Genomic DNA, 26,468 nt, shown 5'->3' on the forward strand with positions numbered 1-26,468 from the left:
GTACTACATTAAAATGAAGAACAGATTTGTTTTATATGTTTGTCTTTCGAATGGTGTTGAGACTATTGCCAATCCGAAAGGAACAAACTTAAAGATGGGGTCATTTGCCCTACCGATTGAAAAGCAAAGACAACATTTAAAAAATACCACGACTAAATGCTCATGGAGACACGGATGCTGGCCTTTGTGGTGGATGGTAAAAAAAAAATCTCCAGCACATGTGTAACCTTTATGACGTTAATATGCCACTTCCAGTGATGATGCCGGTGATGCATGGATGCAACACTGTTGCAGCCATGTGACACCATCTGAAAAAATTACAAGTTGACCCGTCTGGAGGAAGTCTTATCCATTATTGTATTGTATTGTATAAGTTTTTGTATAGCGCAGCTGCCACCCTACGGGTATCCCGGCGCTAAGAGACTGTGATTATAAACTTTATTTAACTCCTATTAAGGAGGAGGTTTTTCCACTGGAAGAAACAGTTCAAGGCCTGCCAGGTCAGAAAACGTGTAATCACAGGAACTGTAAAGGTGCCAAAGAAGTACAATAGTGATGAACTGCAACAGCTGCCAAATGTATTTTATAGAGAAAGACTGGGGGTCTCACTTAGTCGAATAGAGAAAAAAGGCAGTATTGTCTCTTCCTGAAAACCTATATGGTCACTCTGTTCACAAAACCAGATACCAAATCTCTTTCTCTTGGAGGATTAAGAACTTGTTGTTGGGAGCTCTGTTTCCTTCAGGTTTGCAGGTCCTTGGTCACTCCATGAGTCAGGGGGCTGCCGAGAAATTTTTGATTGTCTGTGGCTGAGTCAGTCACAGATAATCAAAGTGAGCGCTTCAACGAAATGGCCACAAGAGGTCCTCGTTTCCCAAAAATTGGGAATTGAGAGAAATTTTGCGGGCAGTTTTGAAAAAAATCGCTGCATTTTTACAAAACTGCCAATTTCGCGATTTTAGCAAATCGCGAAATCCTGGAGGGTCTGATTTAGGCACATTCTTCCTGAAGAGACATTTGTTTTCTTCCTGGGTGAGCAGATCAACATTTTAGTAAAACATTTACACTGCCAATGTCGTTATACTTTACAAAGGTCTGCTTCCTGTTCCAAATCCCACTTCTTTCATATCCCCGTTTGAGGAAATGGGGTGTATTATATGGTGCGCTTGTGTGACCTCACCATGTACTATACTTACCAACCCCTTTAGGACCAGTAGGCTCCATTTGTCAAACTTCCAGCTCAACCCTAGGTAGCTGTGGCTGTGAGCAGCAAGACTTACACAAATTAACAAGTGTAAAGCATTTAAACAACACCAAAACAATTGAAGAAATCGAGAAGAAACTCAAGAAATCTGACTCCACTGTATAAAAATAGATTGTATTTTTATGCATTTTTAAACACCACAACGAAAAAGATCTGTCAGAGTGTTCCAGAGATATAGAATTTACAAGGTATAGTAAATCAAAGCATTTCACTCAACCACGAACAAACATTGGCAAGTTCAACAGATTTGATACTTAAAACATTGTTCACCAAAACGTTCGGCTGGTTGTAAATAATACAGTCATTTAGAGTCATTTTAGGCAACCAACACCAGTAGGGAGCCAGTCAGGGGGACCAGCAACGTCCTCAAACCGTTACCACAGAAGTTGAAGCAGTCTTCAGTCAGTTCCAGGCATGTTTATCCATTGCAGTGATTTCCTTTTGGAAGTGGCCCTGATGAAAGGGATGAAGGATGCTGAAGATGCTCAATGATGCTGTAGATGCAGTGCGTTTGACAGGGGTCTTCCTGTGGCTACTCCTCGGTTTACGAAGGGTTGAGGCTGTCCTGGACACAGGGTCACGTCCCTCGAACTCCTTTCGGTGCTGGTAGAAATCCAGTTGCCACTGGGCTACCAATTGCCCCATATCGTAGTCTCACCCAACCCCTTCCTGGGTGATGAAGCTGCACTACGACAACTTTCCTGGCCTCAGCGAACTCTGGTGCAACTTGGAGCATTGATCTCGGTCCCTGGAGCTGCACGGTTGCGGTCTGAAGATTCTGGGCTACCAACTTGCCCAAGCAGGTTTTTCAGCTGTTGTGGCAATGTGCTTTGAAAAGTAGGACGACCACCTGACCCTTGGAGTCTCTTTACTTTGGTTGAGCTCTGGCTACAACTTCTCCTGGAGCAGGACAGAGCAGGCACAGTCCCTTGTCTTTGCTAACCACGGGAATCAATAAGTGTAGTCCATGCCTGTGCAGCCTCTCTTTGCCAGTTTCATGGTGCAGCACGGAAGTCCATTGGTCCTTCTCGCAGGCCAATCGAAATCTGAGTCCCAGGATTGCCCTTTATATGCTCCGAAAATGCCCTCCAGGTAGGATGCTTTTGGTAGCCAACGGACTGCCCCAGGTTCTCTCTCTCCTGTTGACCATTTCCTGGGAAGTGTGGCATCTGGCTATCCCAGGATGCACCATTCTGTCCACTCCCAAGATCACAGAACTCCTCTCAGCATCCAGAGCTCCCTAGTCCACCCCAGAGGTGTGGCTACCAAAGGGGATACTCCCCAATGGGGGCTTGTCCTTCCACAGTAAAAACAGTTTCACATTTTTACTGTTGGAACTTGAAAAACACATGTTCTGCTTGTGAAATATGTTGCACCCTGCCTTAGGACTCGGTAGGCCTGCCATACGGATGACTTACACATATTGTAGAAGGAGGTTTATCTTTGCCATTGCTTTAAATGGCAAGTCAGACTTCTTACCGGTGTCACACCCAGGGTGTGCATGACCTGGGTCAGGGCACTGGCATTGAGGTCTGGTTAGAAGGCATCAGTGCACTGAGTGGAAAAACCAACTGCATCAGTCAAAAAACCTGGGGGGGTAACCATACAAAAAGAGGCATTTTCTTACACCCTGTTAGTGATGTAAACCATATGATTACTAATTCAGTTACTCTGTATCTGAGGAAGAATCCATGAGATCTGCAAAGCTGGTACATATACGATCATCTCTGAGTGGATCTGTCACTTGACATTTATCCATTGAAAGGTATCTTTATCTCCATAGAGTCTCTTTTCTCCTCCCCATACCATCAGAGTCAACACCTGCTTTTCTGCTTAAACACACGCAATAGGATAGAAGTTAACAAAAGAAAAATAATAATCTAAACGTGCAATAGGAGCTTTTACATGAATGAGAACATGGTAAGATAGATACCAAATTCAAGCAGTATGCTTAGCTGTGGAAACTATAAAACATGCATGAAAGAAAATCACTCCTCACATAATTCATATGCCTTGAGTACATAGAGATATGTAAATCTTTGAAATAGGAAATTAATAAGATACCTGTCAAGAATAACAAAACAATACACCAAAATGTTGAGTGGGAAGATCCTTTAAGAAAACCAGATGTGGAGTATTGGTTGTGTAACTTTCCATGAACTGTATTAACAGGTTTAAAATTCAGACATTTAGATCTGCATGTTTCGAGGGTGACTCTAACCCGAGCAATATGCCCGAGCTCCCAAGGACGAAGAGCAAGAATAATGAGAAAAAGGAGTGCTACACATTCGTAGCCCAAGCCCTTCTCCCATCTGTTTCACCAAACACCTGCTCCTTTTCCAATATTTGTTGCACCACTGTTCCCCTGCAGCACTCAGAGTTATGCATGCATACTGTTCCTCGCACTAGTCCCACGTTGTTCACTACCCGTAAAAAACTAATTTTAAGATTTTTATTGCACTGTTCGGGTGAGAACCCGAAAAGTTTAATTTGTATGAGAACATGCCTCACCAATTTGTATTTGATCTACCTCGTTATAAGTAAAGATTGTTACTATTTTGATTGTAAAAGCTTTTCTTACATTAGTATCGCAAAAAGGTTGTTCATAGAAGCATTTTTGCTGAATGTGCTAAACCTAGTATATGTACGTTCTTGTGAAGTGGAATTCAAAATATCATTTTCTCAAATGTACTGTTGTCTCTTTAGCAGAGTTTATGCTGCTGTTTTGCTCTGAGATATGCTTTAACAAGCTGTTTTCTGAAGACAGGATTTTATTATTTGTGTTTAATATTTTGTTTAATTGCATTTTTCCAACTGTTTCAGCCTCAGAAGGGGAAGTTAACTCCAAGCCCGGTAGACTTTAAAATCACACCAGAAACCTTACAGAATGTTAAAGAGGTATTCCGCTATTGTTTTATCTCTGTTCTAACATAAGACTGTAGTTATTTGATTAAGACACATTGGTATGAAGTGTTGAAAAACCCTTTTATTAGTTAATTAATTTAATTTTATTACATGGTACAAAAACACAGTTGCAGTTTAAAAAAAAAAAAAGCTTTAAGATAGCCTGACTTTCCCATTATTCTAGAACTGCATGTAGAAATTCGAACTTGGGGGCTTATTTAGTTTGGCAGAGAGGGTACTTCATTTCAACAGTGACCGAGTACCGTCTCTGGTAAACTCTCGGTTCACCTGCCTGATTTAGAGGTGGGTGGACCGCCGGGTTTACACAAACTGAGTAATATTTGCAGGGTGCCATAAAGGGTGAATTGTTAGTATTTCATCCTAGCTGAGGTGTGCTATTTCTGATGGATACATCTGCCTGTGGATTCCTCACCTTAAGAATATCCCCCTGCGCCAGCATTCCGGAAATTGTTCGTAGCACTCTGCGCCGACGAGGTCGTCACATCATCATGGCTCTGCACGCGACTCCGCATGACATCACAGGAGCCATAAGAAGACCACGTCAGCGTGATGACGTCAGTTCCTTTTTTTCCGCGCTACAAGCTAACGGATTTTCTGCGACTCTCCTATCCTTCTACTGCTACTTTGTTTCGAGACTTTACTTGTCACTGTTTTCGACTATGTCTGTTCCTAGGAAGTCGGGTTTCAAGCCCTGCAAGGAATGTGGAGGTCACATGTCGATTACTGACCCGCATGATGACTGTTTTTGGTGCCTTTCGAGTGATCACGATGTCGAAGGTTGTTCATCCTGCAGGAAGATGAACCCTAAGGCGCTGAAGGAAAGAGAGGCTAAGCTCTACATGTCCAAGGTGAGAAAGGAGAAAAGAGGTCGTAAAAGATCGAAGTCGAGGTCGCCGACTTAGCATGGATCCAAGAGAAGGCACAAGAAGAAGAAGAGACATGGGTCTCGACGTCGTTCGTCCAAGTCCCGAGCTTCGAAGTCGCCTTCTCCTGCTCCTCGATGTCGTGTCCAGGACTTTGTTTCTCCTTCACCTTCTGAGTCTCCACAGGCGTCGGCAGGCCGGTCTCCTGATGTGGATACTCCGGCGCAGTCTCCGGCGCCGGTTGATTCTCCGGCTTCAGATGGGGATTTGAATACAGTGGAAGAAGAGTCTCCTGCTGCTCCTGTGGCTCCACCTGTGACTCCAGCGGATCCGACTCCGTAAGACGAACCGGTGAAGTATCCTTCATTCCCAGCGCCGGGTTCGGATCCGTCGCACTTCATGAATGCGATGTATGGTATTTTTACCAGAGTCACATGCCCCTCTGGAGCACCTTCGCGTCCCATGGGCCCTTTGGCATTTAATTTGGGTGTGCCTCAGCACTATGCTCCGGCCCCCTTTATGCCTTGTATGCCGATGGCGCCATCATGGCAGTTTCCGGCGCCGAGGGTGTCCACGCCGTTTGAGCAGTCCCCGGCTCCGTCTGGCGTCCCCTCTTCCAGGGTTCGTTTGACGCGGGTCGCTGTCATGGAGCCTCCTTCTACACCGTTGTCGGATGGCGTCGCCGACGCCGCTGCCGAGGATGCGTTCTAGAGCAGACGCTCAAAGGCTGATTGGAGAGGAGCAATATCGGGCTGGTGACATGGAGGAAGGTGAAATTTATGTGTCTGAGGACTTATTGGAAGACTTGTGTGAAGCAATTGGTTTGGATGTCTCTTCTGAAGGGGATTTTGCATTGCAGAAGGCTTCTCCTTCGAAGGATGTAGCTCCTTATCATGTTGTCATCAAGAAGGCAGCTGAACTGTTGGATCTACAGCTTCCTATGGCTGAATATAAGCCTAATCTTCTAACAGAGGTGCTTCATTCTCCTTCTGCTGTGGTGGAACCTCTTTTATAACCCTGGGCATAGTACTCCGCTTCGCTCATGGAGCATGCGTAGATTACACTACTACGCACTACGCAAAATGCACGTAGCACAGTGCAAAAACTGTGCTACAACACGTAGCGTAGCAGCAATATCAACAATACCCACAAACGCTTTGATAAAGCAATTTTACATGCTAAAAAGCATATAACCAATTCACAAAAATGAACTGTGAAGGAAAATGTTAGGCAATGAGCGAGGTGATGATTTAGGGGTCACCCTACCCTAGGGGGAGGACCAAGCAGATGCCTTGAACACAAAGAGCATATCATGCTGGTGAACGATTCTGTGGTGGTCCCTTCCTTCTAGGACCACCCCAAGCACAGTTATGGGCAAAAATACAATCCCAACCAAAGGCCCTGCAAAGCATTATGGGACGAGATCAGCAGTGGGCAGTGAATATTAGTGTCCAATATCAAAATAATTCTACAAAGAGCTGTAGTTCAACTAGTCGTTACTAGATGTCCCTCACGAGTCAAATGCAAAAGCAAAAGTGCTGATACCACTGCCTGTGGAGACACCACTGGAGCGCCCTCATGTGCCAGCGTGCATGGTTGACCAACAGGATGCAGGAAGCAAACAGACCGAGCAGGCGAAGGACCTTCAGAACTGGAACAACCGCTCCATTGTAAAACAAGGAAATCATTTCCTGTATGTCGAGAATCCTTTGAGGTGGAGGGAATGCTCGACACACAGTGGTATCCAGTACTGCCCCTATGAACAGGTTGCGCTGTGAGGGCACCAGATGAGACTGGACCTGGACGTCATCCCTCTTCCTCCTCCTCCTCTACCTCCCCTCCCCCTCCCGGTAATGCAGGAAAGCAGCCCTAGAACCGCCATCCTGGATCATGTGGGTCCTGTGGGAGGCCGGCTTACCCATTTTCTACAAGACTGGAAATTAATAACTTCGGACCTTTTGGGTTCTAGATCTTGTGGAAAATGGGTACGCCCTTCCCTTCAGGGAATTCCCTCCTCCTTACCCTCCTTGCCAAGGGTTTTGCACCGAATATCATTTGCTTCTCCTTCAGAAGGAGGTTGTTACCCTGTTACGAAAAGGTGTGATAGAGGTGGTTCCGGAGCAGAAAAGGGGTCAGGGATGCTACTCCCGGTATTTCCTGATTCCCAAGAAGGATGGCAGGCTACGTCTATTTCTCAAGCAGGAGAGGTTCAAGATGCTCACTCTAGCGCAGGTTCTTCAGGCGCTGCAACAAGAGGACTGGATGGTGTCAATTGACTTACAGGATGCATATTTCCACACCCCAATCCTGAAGTCGCACAGGAAGTATCTCCGTTTCACGCATGGGTCGCAACATTACCAGTTTACGGTCCTTTCATTTGGTCTTACTACTGCACCTCGAGTCTTCACCAAGGTGATGGCACTGGTGGCAACCCATCTCAGAAGGTTGGGGATTCCAGTTTTCCCATACCTGGACGTCTGACTTCTGAAAGCAGAGTCTCCAGAGATGGTGTGTCGTCATCTGCAGGTAACAACCCAGCTGTTGTACAAATTGGGTTTTTCAATAAATGTACCCAAGTCTCATCTGGTGCCCTCACAGCGCAACCTGTTCATAGGGGCAGTACTGGATACCACTGTGTGTCGAGCATTCCCTCCACCTCAAAGGATTCTCGACATACAGGAAATGATTTCCTTGTTTTACAATGGAGCGGTTGTTCCAGTTCTGAAGGTCCTTCGCCTGCTCGGTCTGTTTGCTTCCTGCATCCTGTTGGTCAACCATGCACGCTTGCACATGAGGGCGCACCAGTGGTGTCTCCGCAGGCAGTGGTATCAGCACAACGGAGATCTCAGGGAGTCTGTGAGGTTCTCCAGAGAAGCTGCAGCGTATCTGTCTTGGTGGAGCATGGAGGGCAATATGTCTCAAGGAAAGCCTTTCCATCTTCCTCCATCGGTGGCCACAGTGATAACGGATCCCTCTACCCTAGGGTGGGGAGCACATCTGGGGGATCTGGAGATCAAGGGTCTTTGGTCTCCAGAAGAAAGGTTGTTTCACATCAACCTTTTGGAATTGCGGGTGATACGTTTGGCGCTCAAGGCCTTTCTCCCTTCCCTTCACGGTCAGTCGGTTCAAGTCCTGACGGACAACACTGGTGCGATGGTATGTCAACAAGCTGGGAGGAGTAGGGTCGTACCATCTCTGCAGAGAGGCGTTGCGACTCTGGTCCTGGGCTCAGGACCATCGGATTTGCTTGGTGGCAAATCATCTGGCCGGGGTGCTGAACGTGCGTGCGGACAGTCTAAGTCAGCAGTTTTCCGCTGAATATGAATGGAGACTTCATCCGGAGGTAGTTCGACATATCTTCCTGACGTGGGGAACTCTTCTGGTGGACCTGTTTGCCACTCGCGAGAATGCGCACTGCCCGTCATTCTGCAGTCTCTAGTTTCCGGGGCAGGGAGCGTTGGGGGGACGCGTTTCAGTTGAGTTGGCGCTCACAACTCCTTTACGCGTTTCCTCCCATACCCTTGATTCCTCTGGTTCGGAGGAAGATTCGCCAAGCCCATGCCCAAGTTATATTGATCGCCCCGGATTGGCCAAGAAGGGTGTGGTACACGGACCTTCTTCACCTCTTGTCACACCCTCCGCTCCGTCTCCCTCTCAGGGCAGACCTCCTCTCTCAGATGGACGGGCAACTTCTACACCCCCACCTCCAGAGCCTGCACCTTCATGCCTGGAGATTGAACGGGGCAACTTGAATTATTTTTCTCTCCCGCCTGACGTGGTAGACGTTATATTATCGGCCAGGCGACACTCCACCAAGTCTGTCTATTCATACAGGTGGTCTAAATTTGTTAAGTGGTGCGTAGAGAAATCTACTGATCCCTTAAAAGCTCATCTATCTGATGTTCTTTGTTTTTCTCCTCATTTGGCCCAGCAGGGTTTTGCTGTGGCCATTGTAAAAGGGTTTTTGTCGGCTTTGTCTGCATTTTTGTGTTTACCTGATCAGCCTTCTTTATTTAAGTCTCCTATAGTCTTAAGATTTGTTAAGGGGCTGAGAAACATGTTTCCTCCCACTCCTTTTATTATGCCCCAATGGGACTTGAATTTGGTGTTAACTTTTTTAATGGGTTCGTCATTCGAACCGATGCATAGTTGTCCTTTAAGACATTTAACTTTTAAAAAGGTCTTCCTTGTAGCTATCACCTCAGCCAGGAGGGTGAGTGAACTCCAGGCTTTGAGTTCAAAACCGCCTTTTCTGACCATATATGCTAAAAGGATGGTACTTAGGACCAGGGCTGCTTTTCTGCCTAAGGTGGTGACTCCCTTCCACCTAGGCCAGTCCATTACCTTTCCTACTTTCTATCCTCCCCGCACCCTTCCAAGGAGGAGGAGAGACTTCATCGTTTAGATCCAAAGAGGGCGATTAGCTTCTATTTGGACAGAACAAAGGACTTCAGTCAGGATGACCAGCTCTTTGTTGGATATTCTGGTCGTATGAAGGGCAAGGCGGTGCACAAGCGCACTTTATCACGATGGATCATCTTGTGCATCAAGATATACTACTCCCTGGCTGGTAAGGAGCCTCCTGTAGGCATTCAAGCTCATTCCACCTGGTCTAAATCATCTACTTCTGTATTGTCTAGAGGTGTTCCTGTTTTGGACATCTGTAAGGTCGCAACTTGGGCCTCCCTCCACACTTTCGCGAAGCATTACTGCTTAGGTTCCGAAGTGAGGAGGGATGGCCATTTTGCGCGTTCTGTTTTGCAGGACTTTTTGGTATAGAAGGGTGGACACCCTCCTCCGAGAGAGGTTCTGCTGTGGGATTCTATTTATAAGGTGAGGAATCCACAGGCAGATGTATCCATCAGAAGAACAAGTTACTTACCTTCGGTAACGCTTTTTCTGGTGGATACAGTATCTGCCTATGGATTCGTCACAGACCTACCCACCTCCCCGTTGTCCACCCTTTTATACCATAAAAGCTGAGGTTTTCGTTTTTTGACGTATTATGTGTACTCAAGACTTTGTTACCTCTGTTTATTTACTATTGTCTTGTTTGAAGTGCAAGCTTTCTTCTTTCTGTATACTCTGAGTGTATTTGTGTGAATTCTGTATACTATGTATACGTTGTCTCTGTCGGTCAGCCCGTTTTGCCTCTGTGGCACGGAAAAATGGGTGGAACTGACGTTATCATGCCAACGTGGTCTTCTAATGGCTCCTGTGACGTCATGAGGAGTCGCGTGTGGAGCCAGGACAATGTGACGACCTCGTCGGCGCAGAGTCCTACGAAAAATTTCCGGAATGCTGGCGCAGGGGGATATTCATAAGATAAGGAATCCACAGGCAGATACTGTATCCACCAGAAAAAGCGTTTCCGAAGGTAAGTAACTTGTTCTTTACGTACTTAAGTAAAACATTAACAAAGACACACTAACGTTTTAAAAGACATCCTTTCAGGAGAGTGTTTTGGAACCTCTGATATGGTATTTAAATGTTACATCTTGCACTCTTGCTTATGGATGGTCTACTGTACTGCAGAGGTCTTCTTGGAAATGGAAATCCACTGATATTGCAGCATATATGGCTTGTGTTTGCAGTGAATGAATCAATTATTTCTTTGTTTGTGTGGTTAATTAAAACCAATACAAAAACAACCAATATATAAAAATAAAAAAAGTGAATAAATATATGTACACGACATATTCATATAACCTCCTTTGCTGTTTTTAGTTTAAAACAATGGAAATAATAACAGTCTTTTAGACGCACCTATTCAGTCTTTCAGTGGTGGCCAAACTGGGTAGGATGATTGCCACAGACAGCCTATACAGACTTATCCATAAGTGCTGTGCGGGTGTAATAGATACATTTAGCAAAGTTGGCCATGTGCTTCACAGTGCCCAAAGAATACTAGGAGAGGCCACAGCCTAAAGGCATGCTTGTAGACAGTCTTTGTTGGTGCGGTCACCCTCTTCCCAGTTCAACAACAGGCAATAAGCACATACATGCCAACCCTCCTGATTGCGGGAGACTACCGATTTCAAGGCTATTCTCCCTCCCGATTCTTTGGCGGGCTTCAGATGGCAGGGGTTGGTCTTGTGTGACTTGTATTATGCTATGGACTTCCAGTAACTTGCTCCTGCAAGCAAGTATACACCATTTTTGTCATGTTTCTCTGCCTGCCATTGCGATTTATCTGTGCTCCTGACCGGTATGAAAAAAACATATTTTTGAATTTCTGATATTCAATTCTGCAGCAGCACACTTGCAAGTAGTTCCATACGTGCCAATAGACCCAATGCAGGCCGCATTAGAAGGCAATGGAGATATGCATTCTTCTGATTATGTTTTAAAAATCTCCCACTTTCCTCTTCCAGAATGTTGGTATGTATGCAAGTACAGCCGCCAACTGTATACAAGAGGAGCTCGGGCGTTGTGTTGAGACCTTCACTGTCGGTCTGGGGAGCGGCAAGTGCGGTGTTGACGACGAACGACAGCAGGAATGTGCTGGTCAGCCCACAAACACCACAGCCGTAGAAACAGCACAGGGGAGAGTCCATCGGGAGTAAGAGTGCCAGGGGTAACACCTTCGGGCTCGCTTCAATGAACACCATTCACCTTTAGGACCGCATTTTTCTGCACGCACGTTTTGTTGGCATGTCACAAACTGCGAGCCCGGCCGAACATCGTGAAAAGAAATGAAATCAGCAAGAACGAGGAAGTCCTGAGTGTGTTTCTGTGTTGTTTAAACTCGAGTTTTAAACGGTTTTACTTCTATGGTGCTGTCGAAATTATCTCAAGGGCCCGGCGGGCGTATTTTTTGCACTTGCGACCCACGGGGGTAGATTTAGTTCCTGAAGTGGAGAGGACAGAGCTTCGCTGAGGGAAGACGGAGGGATATTTGGTATGCGTTTCCGTCGCCGTTTGAAGGATTCCCCCTCCATAGCTGCTGCTGCAGTGCGGCCGCCGACAGGCTCTCGTGAAGCTGATTTATGCCGCCACAGACCCGAGGTTACCCCGGGCCCCGAGGTACTTCTACTCGACACGCGCGCATTAGTGCTGTGGTTTCTGGAAGATTTGTTGCTGCCTCACTCCTCGTGTTTCTCTCGAGAGGTATTTTCCATGGGCGGACAGCACTGCCTGGAAGACAGATTTAACTACTGCGTGTGCTGGGAAGCCAGTCAGAAGGAAATCAATTTTGCAGCTGATCTCTGCACCGCCGCTTCCGCTGCCAGCAAGTGCGGCGCGGCGCGCGCGGCGGATGGATCTCGGCTTTTGGCCCTTTGATGGATGAAAATTTGTGATTGTCGGATGCCGCGCGCGTGCTGCGTACGTTTTCTCAGTGATAGAAGGCGGCCGTCAAAACAGAACTATATGTATACAATCAACTCTAGGAGTCAGTTGTGTTTTTTTCCTGCATCCCTATTGACCTGTTAATACATGATGTCCTGAAAATGTCCCCTTGCTGTGGTTGAATTCAGTGGGGTTATCCTCGCTGTTGCTGTCACACAACCAACGCTGTGTTGTGTACCATTTCAGGCCGACTAAACCTATTATTGTCACCCAGCAGTACAATATATTGCAAGTATGGTGAAGTTCTGCTTCTTCTCGGCTCGTTGACCAGGTGACCCGCGTCACTGGTTCACCTCGTCTTCAGTCATGGGATTCCATTTACCCTATTTTCGTTATCAAATATGTCCAAGTAGAACATGCCCCACCAGGACATAACAAGGTAATGTAAAGCACAGAAGAGATATCACAACTTCAGAAGGCATCAGTAACGTGGATAAATGCTCTTGGAGATCAAGGAATTGAAAATTGTTTTGGAGTTCCTGAAAAAGAACATATTTTGTCCCATACTTCCTTTTTATTTTGACTGAAAGCAGTGCTTTTAATGGACATATAGAAAGCAGGTCCTCACTATTGAGTATCTATTTGTTCCTGAGAAGTGTTGGTACTCTCACATTAAATGTATTTCAGCAGTGCTGAGAAATACAAATCTTCTCCCTTTCAAATTAAAAAAGTGGAGGTACTCCGTACCGGACATTACCTGACCATTTAAAGCACCGTTAAAATATTCCATCTCCAATCACAGTTTTTCCCCTTCATTTGGTACATGTATGTCCCCTACTGCACTAATTTGTCACTAAATTGGCTCCTGCAAATTTATCCTTAAACTCTTAATCTCTTTCCCACAAACGTTCTTTTGTCAGTATGCAGGTTTACGGTAGTTGACAGGCTAAAACTGCTGTCCTTTTAATATTTTGGTTTTGCTTTTTCACAGCATGCACTTCCTCTTTTATAGAACACATCTTTGCACATGCAGAATCGACCCGCTATGTTTAGTGTTTACTAAAATAGTCCTGCTCTAATCTCTGATCACAGGTCTGCGTCACTGAATGGTAATAAAATAGTGGCAGTTGATTTACTTTTTTGTGGACTCCTGACTGTTACTCCCCTTGCCTAGATTATTGCCCTGCTTCACGTTCCTCTGTGAGAAACTTGGAAAATACAATAGAAGAGATTCACTTTGTTAATGCGCAAAATAATAAAGTATAAACATTCAAAGTAAAGTCATCGGGGAAGTATTGATGCTTGATGATCTCAAGAGTAAAGCGTTCACCAGAGATTGTGAGCACTAGTAGACCCCAGATCTACTGAGCCCAGCCACACTAGAGGCATACACTGGAAAAACCAGAAGAAGGACTGCAGAAGCCCTGCCTATCACAAATGCAGACTAACAAAATAAAGAGCAGTAAAGGAGTGAAATAATCAAGTACTATAGCAGGATTGGTTACTAGAAGTGAGAAAATGGCCTACTTAAACTCGGCCCTGAATTGCCACACCCACATGTGAATAATTATGCCTGTGTGCTGCACAATACTCTTTCGTTTCAGTTATGCTTTTGTGGCCGTTGGGTGAAACAGAAGTTGCTCTGCAGAAAGCAGCCACACATTCAAGATTTCTGATATGTTGCCACTTTTATTTGCATCTTAGAGAGTTTATAATGGCATTAGCACGAACCTACACATCTTTAGACTTCTGAAATTAATTGTATTTGGGTCTCTCTCAGAATAACTTGATAGCTAGAATGTTGACTGGTTGATGGAAGCCCCCAGCAAAATCCAGACTCTCTTTCTTCGACTCTCAATTATCAGATTTTTTTTTAGACCTGACCTACTTGCCATACTTTGCTGTCATTACTCTAAGCTATGTATGTCCCTTCTTTTTCTCTGCTCTGAAGGCTTTTGGTTCAACATATACAGGTTTTCGATATCGAGAATGGGTGACAAACCTTTTTCTGCCATTGCATCAATCCTGTGGCACTTCAAAAAGACTTTAGAAATTTGTAAACACCTCATGTTCTATAAATATACCCCTCCCCTTCCCTCAAACCAGGTATAACTTATCACTGTGGCACACCATGGGTCGCTACACTCTCATATCATACCAGCTGGTGCCAAGCGACCACTGTGATGTTTGTGTGTTCTATACATCTGCAAAACGCTTGTATAAATGTATTTGAGTCAGCTATGTGAGTAATGTTTATGAATTAATTGTGTGGCTAGGTTTGGTTCTTTACATACTATCTGATAGCGGACCTTGTATGACTTTTCTCACGCAAAGCCATGCCACGCTTTGTAAACTCAAAATTAGCTCTAGACTGCTCTGTAATGGTCACAACCCAAAATAACAGCCTACCAATTGAAAAAGAGCTGGGTAAACCTACTGTAAAGTGCATGCTTAGCCTAATATTTGAAAGTGCTTGTTTTTAGATCTTACACAAACCGGCACCATAACAATCAAAGTTTCTTTTTGTTTCTTTTGTTGAATGGTTCTTTTGTTGATTTGAATATCTTTGCTTTGACTATGGGTTCATCCCTTTTCTTCAGAGAGCATCACTCCCCAAGTTTCTCATCCGAGGTCACCTGAACTCTACCAATTGTGTCATCACACAACCGTTGACCGGGGAGCTGGTTGTTGAAAATTCAGAGGTTGCAATCAAAAGTATTGAGCTGCAATTAGTACGAGTAGAGACTTGTGGTAAGTTTTTAGATATTCCTGTGTTTGGGTTCGTTTGCAGTGGAAATAGACCAAGACACAATAATTTAATTGGCATTAAGAGCCTGATCAAGAGTTTCGTGGACAAAGTTTACTTCGTCAGGTTGGCGGAGGAGAATACTGTTGGAATCCCAAGGGACCTCCAGTTACTCAAAGGCCGGCCCTTCAATGTAACTGCCGTCACAGCGGCTCCTGCCAATGGAGGAAAAGTTTGACAGACTGTACCATAAGCCATGATGGCTAGCTGTCAAACCTTTCAAAAGCTTTTTGTTTTTTAAAAGTAAACTCCCAAACATGAGTTTGTTTTTAAAAAACAAAACAACTAATGGCCCCCACATCATAGGAGTTTTCTCACAAAGTGTGGGGGTCATTATTGATTTTTTCCTGTCTTTTATCGCCACATTTTTCTTGTAGTAATGGACAAGGAAAAAACATTTTACACTGTCCAGTTTCAATTGAGCGGGTGGTATAAAGTCGTTCCTCAGATTGCCCCTACTCTGTAAGACCGTGGGAGGAAGTATTTAATCAATGAAGCCAATGGGGGCCCTGTTGATGGAATATGTACAGTCTGCCCAACTCTAAATGATTTTTTACAGTAAGTGGGAAACCCAATTTCCCTTTGACGGCTTGGGCAACAAATATTAGCGGGCAAATGGGCCTACAAGGGATTTATTGAATCAAATATTTATATACTTATTGCATTCAATGTTGGCAAGCTCCAAAAGTAGTTTGCAGTTGAAATTTTCAAAAACAAATTCCACTTATTCACACATAAATAAATTGTCAAAGAAAAATTTGTAACAAGGGTGTATATATTCAAACATTGTATTTTATATTAATCAGGTTTCATGATTTAAAAAGGGTACAAAGTCATACAGGACACAAAGTAACCAGAAGTCACAATCATATATATCCTTCTTTGTTACAATTGTGAACACCTTTTCACAGACAATTATCAGGCAATGTGACTAAATTATAGAGCAAAACCGGGCACACCTAATAGATAAACAGTTGATACACAATGAAAAAATTATCTGAAGGTCGACACCGGTAGTTCTATTAACGCAGTTTTATGTAAGTAATGTTCGTGAGAAAAGCAACAACGCCAGCCGACACGTATTTCGTCAACAGGTCGATGCCTGTGACTCTTCAGGGCTGTGCAGAGCGTTAAGCGGGTATCGGTGTATCATTGATAAATCCGACCCGATTATCGGGTAATGAGAGCCAAAAGTAAGGCTACGTATGTACTGGGAGAACACGGGCGGGTACGTCCGTGCAACGGCGAAGCCTGTAAGTGCAGGAAACAGCCTATGCTCGTCTCCCATTCTCAATCACGAGACGAGCATAGGCTGTTTCCTGCACTTACAGGCTTCGCCGTTGCACGGACGTACCCGTCCGTGTTCTCCCAGTACATACGTAGCCTTAATTTTGGCTCTCATTACCCGATAATCGGGTCGGATTTATCACCGGCACCCGCTTAACGCTCTGCACAGCCCTGAAGAGTCACAGGCATCGACCTGTTGACGAAACACGTGTCGGCTGGCGTTGTTGCTTTTCTCACGAACATTACTTACCTAAAACTGCGTTAATGGAACTACCGGTGTCGACCTTCAGATAATTTTTTCATTGTGTATCAACTGTTTATCTATTACGTGTGCCCGGTTTTGCTCTATATTTACAGTGTTTAGGGCCTCTGGCTCTTAACGTTTTTCAGAGGTTTGGGATCCACCTCTGTACTGGTGGCACCGTGAAGCATCAGTTCTTCATGTACTTTATACACTTATCTTGGTATCCTGCTTGAGCGCCACTGTCTTGTTTTCTCCGAAACCCTTCGCTGGTACATAAATGTGACTAAATTATACAAACTACTTTGCCTTTGATACAATGATCAATGAAATTGGTGTAGTTGTCGACGTTTCGGTCTATAAATGTTTGCATCCACTAGACCATCTTCAGGACTTTTAAAATTACAGATGAATGTCCCTTCAACAGTGTTGAAAGTAATTATTGGCACTAGAACTTAAACCAATATGAAGTGGCAAGAAAGCCTACAGTTCTTCCAGCAACGATGGTTGAATATTAGTTAAAACTGAAGACCAGGGTGTATTCTTCAATTAGTGAACTGGTCGGAGACCGATCAATCTGTATAGATTCGGCAACGCTCGCTCAAAAGTCAGACATGCCGACTTTTGAGCGAGCGTTACCTAATTAATATAAAATACAATCTTTGAATATATACACCCGTGTTCCAAATTTTTCTTTGACAACTCTAAATGAGGTGGGCAACCTATTTTTTGGCGAAGATGGTACTCAGTCACGTTTGCCACTATGTACCCTGTCCACCAGTTTCTAAATCAGGCCTTAAGTCGGTTGGCGTTTATCATTTTCAGCATGAAGCTATGCAAAGAAAATTAAATTCTGTAAGGTAAATAAAGAGTATCATTATCCCATTCAGAGAGAGATGGAAACAGTTACCCAAGATGTAGAACCCAGTGTGTTTCAAGACACCTGAGCACAATACCTATCTTAGGGTGTCTTCTAATACAATCTTACATGCTGACATGTATATAGCATTGTAAAAGCTAGTTCCAATTAACTGTACAATAAAGACAAAACATTGAACAAGCGTGGGCAGACTCCATAGGTCTTGCCTTTCGCATAGCTGCAGTACCTCAAATCATTATTAGATGTTACTCTCCAGTCCGAAGCCATAGCTTGAAGTCTTTAACAAAGCTGCAATCCTACAAGATTTTAGTAGATGGCCCTCTTGAGTCAGAAGCAACTACTTAACAAGTCTTTCACTAAGCTGCGGTGCCCCAAGTCGCTAGTAGCTGTTCGTCTTGAGTCTAATCCAGCTACTTGAATTCTTCACAAAGTTGCAGTACCTCAGATCATTACTTGATGACCCTCTCGAGTAAGATGCAATTGTTTCAAATGTCCTTTGCAAAGCTGAGGGAGAATGGCTTCAAAATAAAAATGTACATTTATACTTTTCTACCGTAATGAATTGTTCTTGTTTTCTGTAGAATAAGTAAATATTCCAACACTGGTTTAGGATGAGTCAGTATTTTAGATTTCAATACATTTCTTGATTATTGTGAAAGTAAGTGATGTAGGTGGATGTATACATGAGCACCAGCAAAATTCACTCCCTCAAAGTGAAGGTATCCAGTTGCTGAAGTGGTTTGATCCAGTGTCCCACACTCTGCGCTGTGATGTGAGTGCATAATGTCATTGACATTTAAGAAGCCCATTGGATAAACAGAGTTGTCTAAAAGCTCCCTATATGCATGTATTTCTCTTATGATTTGATTTGGGAAACATGATCCTGGGTAGACAACTAAAACTGTCTTTGGGCCAAACCTAAAAAGATTGCGGCATTATCAGCTCTCATTTGGTTCACATATTACCTTTATGCCACTGAGTGTGCGTTATGAGACTGCTGAAAGATGCTCCCTTACCATTAGAGTGAGTCAAGTCTTGAGCCCACCTGCTATTGCTTTGAGGAGTTTATCACATTCATTTCAGCGAAACTGGGTTTAGCCAGTAGGAGCACTAGGCCCGCAAAATGCATTTGTACAATCTGTTATTTAGGTAGTAGGTTGAGAAAGATCTCCTTCAGGTGTGAACCATTGATGTTATCAATATCATCCAGAATCCTGAACCAGGGAACATTTAGTGCAGATATGTTCATATCTTGTGATGAAAATCTGCTCAAAGAGAGACACTTATGAAACAATCCCAGATGAAGCACAGTAGGAAACCTGTCCAAAATCCCCAACGTGAGATAGCTGCATGTAAGTGAGAGTAATTTTAAGTTGAACATTAATAGACACAAGCTTTCGGTGCCTGCACATGTCAGTCTTCTGAGCATCAGTGCAAGAAGGGATCTATCTCCCATCTCCGTGAGCCCCCACAGGTGACGATAAACATATGTCTTCAGAACATCATAAATATTAACCACTCGGCAAAGCTAAGTAGAAAATGTTATGTAGTGCTGTGGAAAGCTCTTGATGTATCTCATGCTACTCACTGAGTTATTATGCTTGTTTTCAGGCATGTGTAGACCATAGTAGATATCACCAAGCGACCACTCGCCCACTATCTTCTGCCCACCATTTAAGAACACATCACCCAACATGACTATCTCTTTAACAGCCCATCCCCTGCAAAACTAGGCATCATTATACTGCACCCTGCAATAGGTTGGGTAATTTCGTAGTGGGGCTGCAATTAAAGGAGACACAAAGCTGGCGCTTCAAATATTTCCCTCCCTTCTCGGTCCATTGAACTGGAGTTGTGTTGCAGGGATTCTGTTTGGAAACAGAACTCTGCCTTGGGAGAACAGTACGTAAGAATGTTGGGAATGAGGGCCACATGTACAAAAGGTTTTAGCGGTCGCAAACAGAGAATCGGGCCGTTAGCGACTGCTAAATAGCCTTTTGACATGTACTAACCCTATTTAGCGAGTCAGTAACCTATTACCGATTCGCAAAATAGGGTTTGGGAGTCGGTAATAGGAAGGGGAGTGTCAAGGGTGTCCCTTTCTAATAGCGAGTCGCAGGGGGATTTATGAATGTTTTGCGATCGGAATGCGGTTGCAAGACATTAGCAGTTTACCGCCTACTTCTAGTAGATGGTAAGCCAGTCACAAACGGGAAGGGGTCCCCAAGCCTTTGTGAATGGTTGCAAAAAAGTTTTTTAAGAGCAGGCAGTGGTCCCACGGACCACTGCCTGCTCTTAAAAAATGAAATTGAGACTGTCATTTTTTCTTTTTGAAACGCATCCCATTTTCCTTTAAGGAAAACTGGCTGCATTTAAAAAAAATCTTTACATTATTTAAAAGCAAACACAGGCATGGAGGTCTGCTGTCTCCAGCAGGCCACCATTTCTGTGTTTTTAGCGATTCCCAATAGGTCGCAAATTGCGACCTACCTCATGAGGATTGAAGAGGTAGGTCAATTGAAACCTCATTAGGAATCACTAAATGTGTCTGAGATGCATTAGTAGATCGCATTTTGCGACTTCCTAATTGCGAGTCACAAAAAGTCACAATTAGGAACTCGAAAATGAATCGGTTGTACATGTGGCCCTGAGTCTCTCTACTATATCAGTACCTGTAGGCCCAAATTCGACTAGCTCACATTGCCTCACCTGAATCCTAACCTTTGAAGAGTAACAGGTGATTTCAGCAAACCTAGAACATGAACCTCTCGTCCCTAAGGAAACCGTCGAAATGGATCATCACCTTTAGTTTTCACTCATGCATGTCCATAGTAAACAAAGAAAAGACACAAAGAAAGTTTCCAATATATTTATTGAAACTATCGTAGTCTATTTTGAAGCAAGTGTGCTGCGATTAGTAGGCAAATACAACTGAGCAACATAATCAACATTACTAGAAGTCTGTAAACAGTGAACAACCCGACCATGGCAACTAATATATATAGGCCTACCCTCACTATGTGAGCACAGGGATATATTAGTGATCTCTGGGATTAGCACCGGACCCCATACCTGGCATGTGTAGCTAGGTGGTCCACATCATAGGTGTACACCCAGTTTACTCAAGGCTGCTGCCTCTGTTCTAAGGCCGGTCACTCTGCTGGAATTCTCCTTTCTAGCACCCAAGGGAGTGAGACACGGTTTATATGATTAAAAACTACTGTATTAGAAAACTGCAGCTGTGTCATGTCTAAAACTTTAGGAGATGTTGCTGACCGGGCACAAGAAAACAGTGCACCATGTTGTTCGACCTTGTACGAAATGTTCAGACTGAATCCCAAGAAGAGTCACGGAATAACAAATATGTTCAGTGTATTTCTAAAATATCATGTCACAAAAACAAATGTATGTGTGGCTGTGCAAAGCAATAGCAAAAAGAACAGCTGATGGAACTGAATGCTGAATAATGCAAACATTCACCCCCAGTCACAGATTTGGGTTTAATCCATCGTTTTTTTGCTCACTACACCACCTCAGTTTGAACCTAGCCATATGCAAATCAGGCTTGACCTTGGTCCTCATTGGAACAGTCCAGCCCGATCCGCCAAGCCAGGTTCTCCCTGGACCGGAAACAAGCATCCCGAGACCGGTTTCGGGGTCTCACCCCTCATCAGCCAGGCTAACTTAGATCCAGTGGCACAGTGAGCAGGAGACTCACGTCAGGGCATACCCTTCCCACTCAGGGAGACAAAAGCAAAAAGAACAGATGATGGACGGAATATTGAACAATGCAAACATTCACCCCCAGTCACAGATCTGGGTTTAAAGTAAAGCAATGGCAGCCTAAAACAGCTAATATGTGCTAATATGTGCTACTAAGAGAGAAACAAAGTGGGCCCAAAAGGGAAATCACCCCAGTTTCATTTCTGAAGGAGACAGCAGAAAGTAAGAAAACCTTGAATTGGAGCTCATCGATTCCATATTATCTACATTGCATCAAAACACCTGGATGGCTGCAAGCATCTGTAGGAGAGTAGGATCTTCTTCACATGGGTACCCCCACTTTTTGCTGGTGTTTCACTGTTTTTCGACCTTAGTCTGGCTGTGGCCCTGCTAATCAGGACCACAGCCTAGCTGCTTCCTCTCTAAAATGGTTTCCATGTACATCAGGTACATATCTAATTGGATTCTGGAGTGCCCTATAAGCCCCTAGTATATGGTATACTATGTACCTAGGGCATAGGTACCTCAGAGGCCTACCAGGGGCTGAAGCATGTATTATGCCACCCCTGGGAAGCACTCCAAAATGGCACCACAGGTCTGCTACTGCAGCCTGGGTAAGGGTGTGCTTGCACCCCTTACAGTGGTATAGGCTACCTATATCCACATATATGTATATATGTATGTATATGTATGTATATGTGTATGTATATGTGTATATATATGTATGTATATGTGTATGTATATGTGTATGTATATGTGTATATATATGTATATATATATATGTATATGTATATATGTATATGTATATATGTATATGTATATATGTATATGTATATATATATATGTATATGTGTGTATATATATATATATATATGTATATATATATATATACAGACACATAAACCTGTAAGTCACTCCAATGGCAGGCCTTGACAATCCTGAAGGCAGAGTGCTTGGTTTTGTGTGAGAGGGTGCCCAAGCATGAGCTGAGCCCCTCTGCAGCGTTCGGAAATACTTCCTTATGGCTGTTCTGTGATACAGCCATACCATATACTCTTAACATAACATAACACGTGTATTTGTAAAGCGCACGTTCACCACTACGGGTATCTTGGCGCTGAATAACAGATGTTTGCATTATAACCTCGCGGTAAATGCTAACTTTGGAATGGCTGCATCAAAACATGTCGTGTTTGGTGTCAAACGCTTTGGAATACTACCCCCCCGCCAGTTCTGGCGGCGGGGGTAGCATTCCACCCTTCTATAGGGCGAGACATGTTCACACTGGTCAAACCCGGTAGTCACAAAATGGATGCCTCTGCCACAGACAAGGGTCTGGCCTCCTGCTGCTGACCGAAACTCTGGCAGGGGAGGCCTGGAGACAGGCAGATGTGTATTGGGGCTCGGCGGGAGCACTCTCTGGTGCTTTGAAGTCCTGCACTGGGGGCACATTTGGTGTCCCTGTGCATAGTCCAGTTCAAACCGGTTGCAGGGGCTACCTGCCCCTGCTCTGGCTCGAAACTGGACAAAGAAAATGGGTGTAACCACCCCTCTTTCCAAACCCACCCATAGGTGGGGCCTTAGAGTTAGTCCATCCCCTAAACTTAGTATAAGTATAGGAATCCAGTCCCTAGGATTTTAGATTACCCTGGACGAAACTCTGCAACATATATCCTGGACCTTCGACTTTCTATCTCGACTAGAAGACGGAAGAAATCTCCCTTGGGGTCAAGGAGTGACTCCCCTGCTTGGCAGGCACCAAAGAAGCAACTGACCGGTCTGCGTCGCTGAAGCTCCCGCCGGACGCCGAAGTCTTTGCATCACCAGAGGTGGATTTCCAGACTTCCCTGAGGCTACCCTGAGTCCACAGCAAAGCTGAGGCCCGTGGCTATCGTGGGTGACGTGGAACCGTGACCCCTGGACGCTGTAAACTTTTGCAGCAACACTATCTTCCTGGACCTCCTCGAAGTTGTGCTTTGTGCTCCAAGTAGCCCCAGCCTTGAGCACCTCCTGCACCGAAGATTGTTGGCCTCCACTCCACGAGTGACCCGTGGGCCAAATTAAGTGCGACCGCTCGAGGCTCCTTCGCGATCACTAGCCCGTTGGCTAGCAGGTCCCCACGAAGGCAACTCCTCTTCTACTTGGGCTTTCCTGGTTGCTCCAGACGTGCCCTGACTTACCCTCGCTGGGTGAATCCCTCAGACCTTGCTGGTCTGCACCGCAGTTCTTTCTCTGAATTCCAGTGACTTGCCGTTGCCAAGGCTTGTTGGGTCCAATCTGGTCACCGACACCGCAGCATTTGACAGAATTCGTGGGATAGCTCGAATCCGGCTTGTGGACTTCGTCGACGCCTCCTGGACCTTGTGGCTGAAGAGTCAAGACACCCATCAACTCACCTGAAGCACCCAACATCTGTGGGTATTGGTCCATCCTGCCCTTGGTCACTGGCTAGTGACCCAGACTCTGTCCCCTCTGCTTTCAGGTTCCTTTCATCCTAGATCCAGACTTGGATCTCTTCGGACACTTCTCCTCTTCACGGCAGCAGCAGTTCTTTGCAGGCTTCCATTGCAATCGACGACGCGACCCGACACCAAAACACACCTATGCACCTGGCTTCCCTGGGTGAGGTAACTCGAGTACTCCGGTGCTCCCGTGGGTGCTAGCCCTAGAACTTCTTAAGTCCAGAAGGGTTTGGTCCTGACTCAATTCTAAGTGTCCCAAAATCTTTAAATTTCCAACCGCGACATTGCCCATAGAAGCTAACGGGCACCCGCGGTTGTGTTTACACACTACATACAGTCCTGTGGGTCCCCTGAGTCACTACCTTGGGTGGTTCCTTGGGGTCCCAGCGATTCTACAGGCTCTAGGCCTTGTGTCTATTCCAGTCGTGGTTCTTATACCACTTTTTTGGTATATGGTTTGGTACGCCCCTAGGGCCCAAACGTGTATTTGTGCTATTACTGATACTTGCTAACTTGTTCACAAAGTACTTCGAACTCTAGTCTCATAAAGAGACTAGAGGGGTGTGTTTTAACCTTAATACATATATTTTGAATATATACCTGGTGTGGTTGTCCTTTCATTTGATCATTGAAGAGATTATAGACTGGTAAAACAAGCTGCTTTACATTCCTTCAAGACTTAGCCTGAAGGCTGCTCTCCATAGCTACCAATAGGATAGCTTTCAATAAAGGTTGTCTTTAACCATTCACCATAAGGGGTTGTTTGGACTGATACAAGGTGCCCACTAGAACTAGTGGACAGCATATACCAGGCCACCTTCTCACAGCATCCTCAACCATAAGAGTATGTATTACAATTGCACAGTTGCACATTATACATAAAGATATGTGACCTTAATGCCACCCTCCTGCTAAAGCTGCAACAGCATTTCATAGAATATTCTAAGGTGATCACCCCCCTCATTTGAACTTTTGAAAATGAAGCTTTACATCATTAAAAAGAATATCTAGAACCTAGAAATTGAGGGAAAATGCAAAAGCGTCCAAAAATTAAAGCATGATCAACATCTCCGATACACTATTTTAAGCTGCCACAGAGATAGATAGGGAGGTGCAGACCCTTTTGTTTACTTTCCCCTTGTAAGATGTTAAAGACTATAGAACATTTGAGATTAGTCTTCTGTAAATGTAAATACCCAGTTATATAATTTGGTCCAGGACCCATCAGAACAGTCTCGATGACTTGGGTATCTGATGTAGCGAGAGGAAACACCTCCCATCTCTCTCACCATTTTTCCATATGACCAAAGTTGTTTAAGGCTTTATGTAGTGTCACATCTGTTTTAGTCAAGTAAAAGGCATTGTTCGCATAGAGCAAAATCGGGTACTCTGCTATAATTCATAATGCATCACACATATACATATTTTCAGGAGGAGAGTGATAGCTGCTCACTAGTACATTGAAACCCTGATTTAAACGTTGTACAGAGCCACTGCCTCTGTTTAGTATTCCACCTATTGTTATCTCCACCTTTACTTCCTTCCAGTTAGGGAATGGCTGAACAGAAACAGGTCAACTGCTACCTGTTTGTCCTGCAGGGCCACCAGGCAAAACTCAGCGTTCACATGTTCCTGTTGTGGCAGGTTGCACGCCCTAATGAATTCCCTAGGACACCTTTTTTAGCTCATTGGGATAGCCAACATATTTTCCAGGCCCTGGGGATGGGGTAATTCTTTGCAACCAGTCAGGGGCATGTAAGAATGCCAGGTATTCTCTTGGACCTACCACAGAAATATGTGGTAGGACCGACACATTTTGGTACTTCAAATATGCTATGTAATGCTCACATAGTTAAATAACAGCAGTCCAATGTATTACCCAGATTCTTTGGAGAATGAGAACCCCTGATCACATCCCTAGACGTCAGAGAAAAACTTGCCCCTCTCTGAAGCACATTGAGAGTAACACAGTGGGCTGCTGCCAGGTTTGGGTTCAAAGGATCCACTCATCCCTCTGCCGTCCTCCCAACATGGCCATCAATATTAGAATTTGGTAACAGGTACTGGTGCCCTATACCCAGGTGTTTGGAGGTGAGGGTGGAAACCGGGAGGATACCATGAGAGTCAGGGAACTACTGCCTCCGCCCATGCCTATGAACTGTTGGAGCAGACTGGCGGAAGGAGTCATTAGCGTCCTATATCTAACTGTATATTAAGGCCATTTCATTTAATATTGGTGCTCTGTCTGTTTCTAAGTGCTGCTGGGTTGACACATTAGAAATGTGAGCATAGGAAGATTAAGTGATCAATTGGTAGATTTACTGGTTACTAGCGGTTGTGAGTGTTGCAGAAAACTAGTGTTGCATTTCAAGATTGAGGCTCACTGGTAGAGCTATGTTGATGTCCTCATGCTGCAACAGCGAGGGGTTCTGCAGGTTAGTATTGAAGCACTCCAGCTGAGTTGTGTTTGAGTCCTAGTATTAGAATATCCAGAGCTGCTTCAGAGCATGTGTAACAACAAAGCTGGGGTGTGGTGAATTGGCAGAGTGGTGTGTAGATCTGAGTGCTGCTTGGGGAGTAAAAGTGTATAATTGTGAGTGGTGGAAAGAGGTTAACTTGGCATGTCATTAAGCGATTGTAAGTTTAAAATAAAAACACGAGGGCTGGTGGGATTGTCTATGAAAAAAAGTTTGAACATTTGTGAGAAGTAGCAGTGTTGAGAAATTA

The 26,468-nt window shown here is 44.5% G+C and overlaps 1 protein-coding gene across 4 annotated transcripts in view; it reads left to right on the forward strand.

The window, feature by feature from the left end:
• The window catches only part of VPS26C (VPS26 endosomal protein sorting factor C), a 250,076-nt gene that overhangs the window by 158,126 nt on the left and 65,482 nt on the right, over nucleotides 1–26,468 (forward strand). For 3 of the 4 annotated variants that reach the window (XM_085621271.1, XM_085621269.1, XM_085621270.1), the window contains exons 5-6: nucleotides 4,088–4,162; nucleotides 14,943–15,093. In XM_085621271.1, coding sequence (XP_085477397.1) covers nucleotides 4,088–4,162; nucleotides 14,943–15,093 — 226 coding nt within the window. The remainder of the gene's footprint in view (nucleotides 1–4,087; nucleotides 4,163–14,942; nucleotides 15,094–26,468) is intronic. The other variant, XM_085621272.1, reaches the window with a different exon arrangement.

This window comes from Triturus cristatus, chromosome 8 (assembly GCF_964204655.1).
Source record: "Triturus cristatus chromosome 8, aTriCri1.1, whole genome shotgun sequence".
In the NCBI taxonomy this organism is placed as follows: Eukaryota; Metazoa; Chordata; class Amphibia; order Caudata; family Salamandridae; genus Triturus; species Triturus cristatus.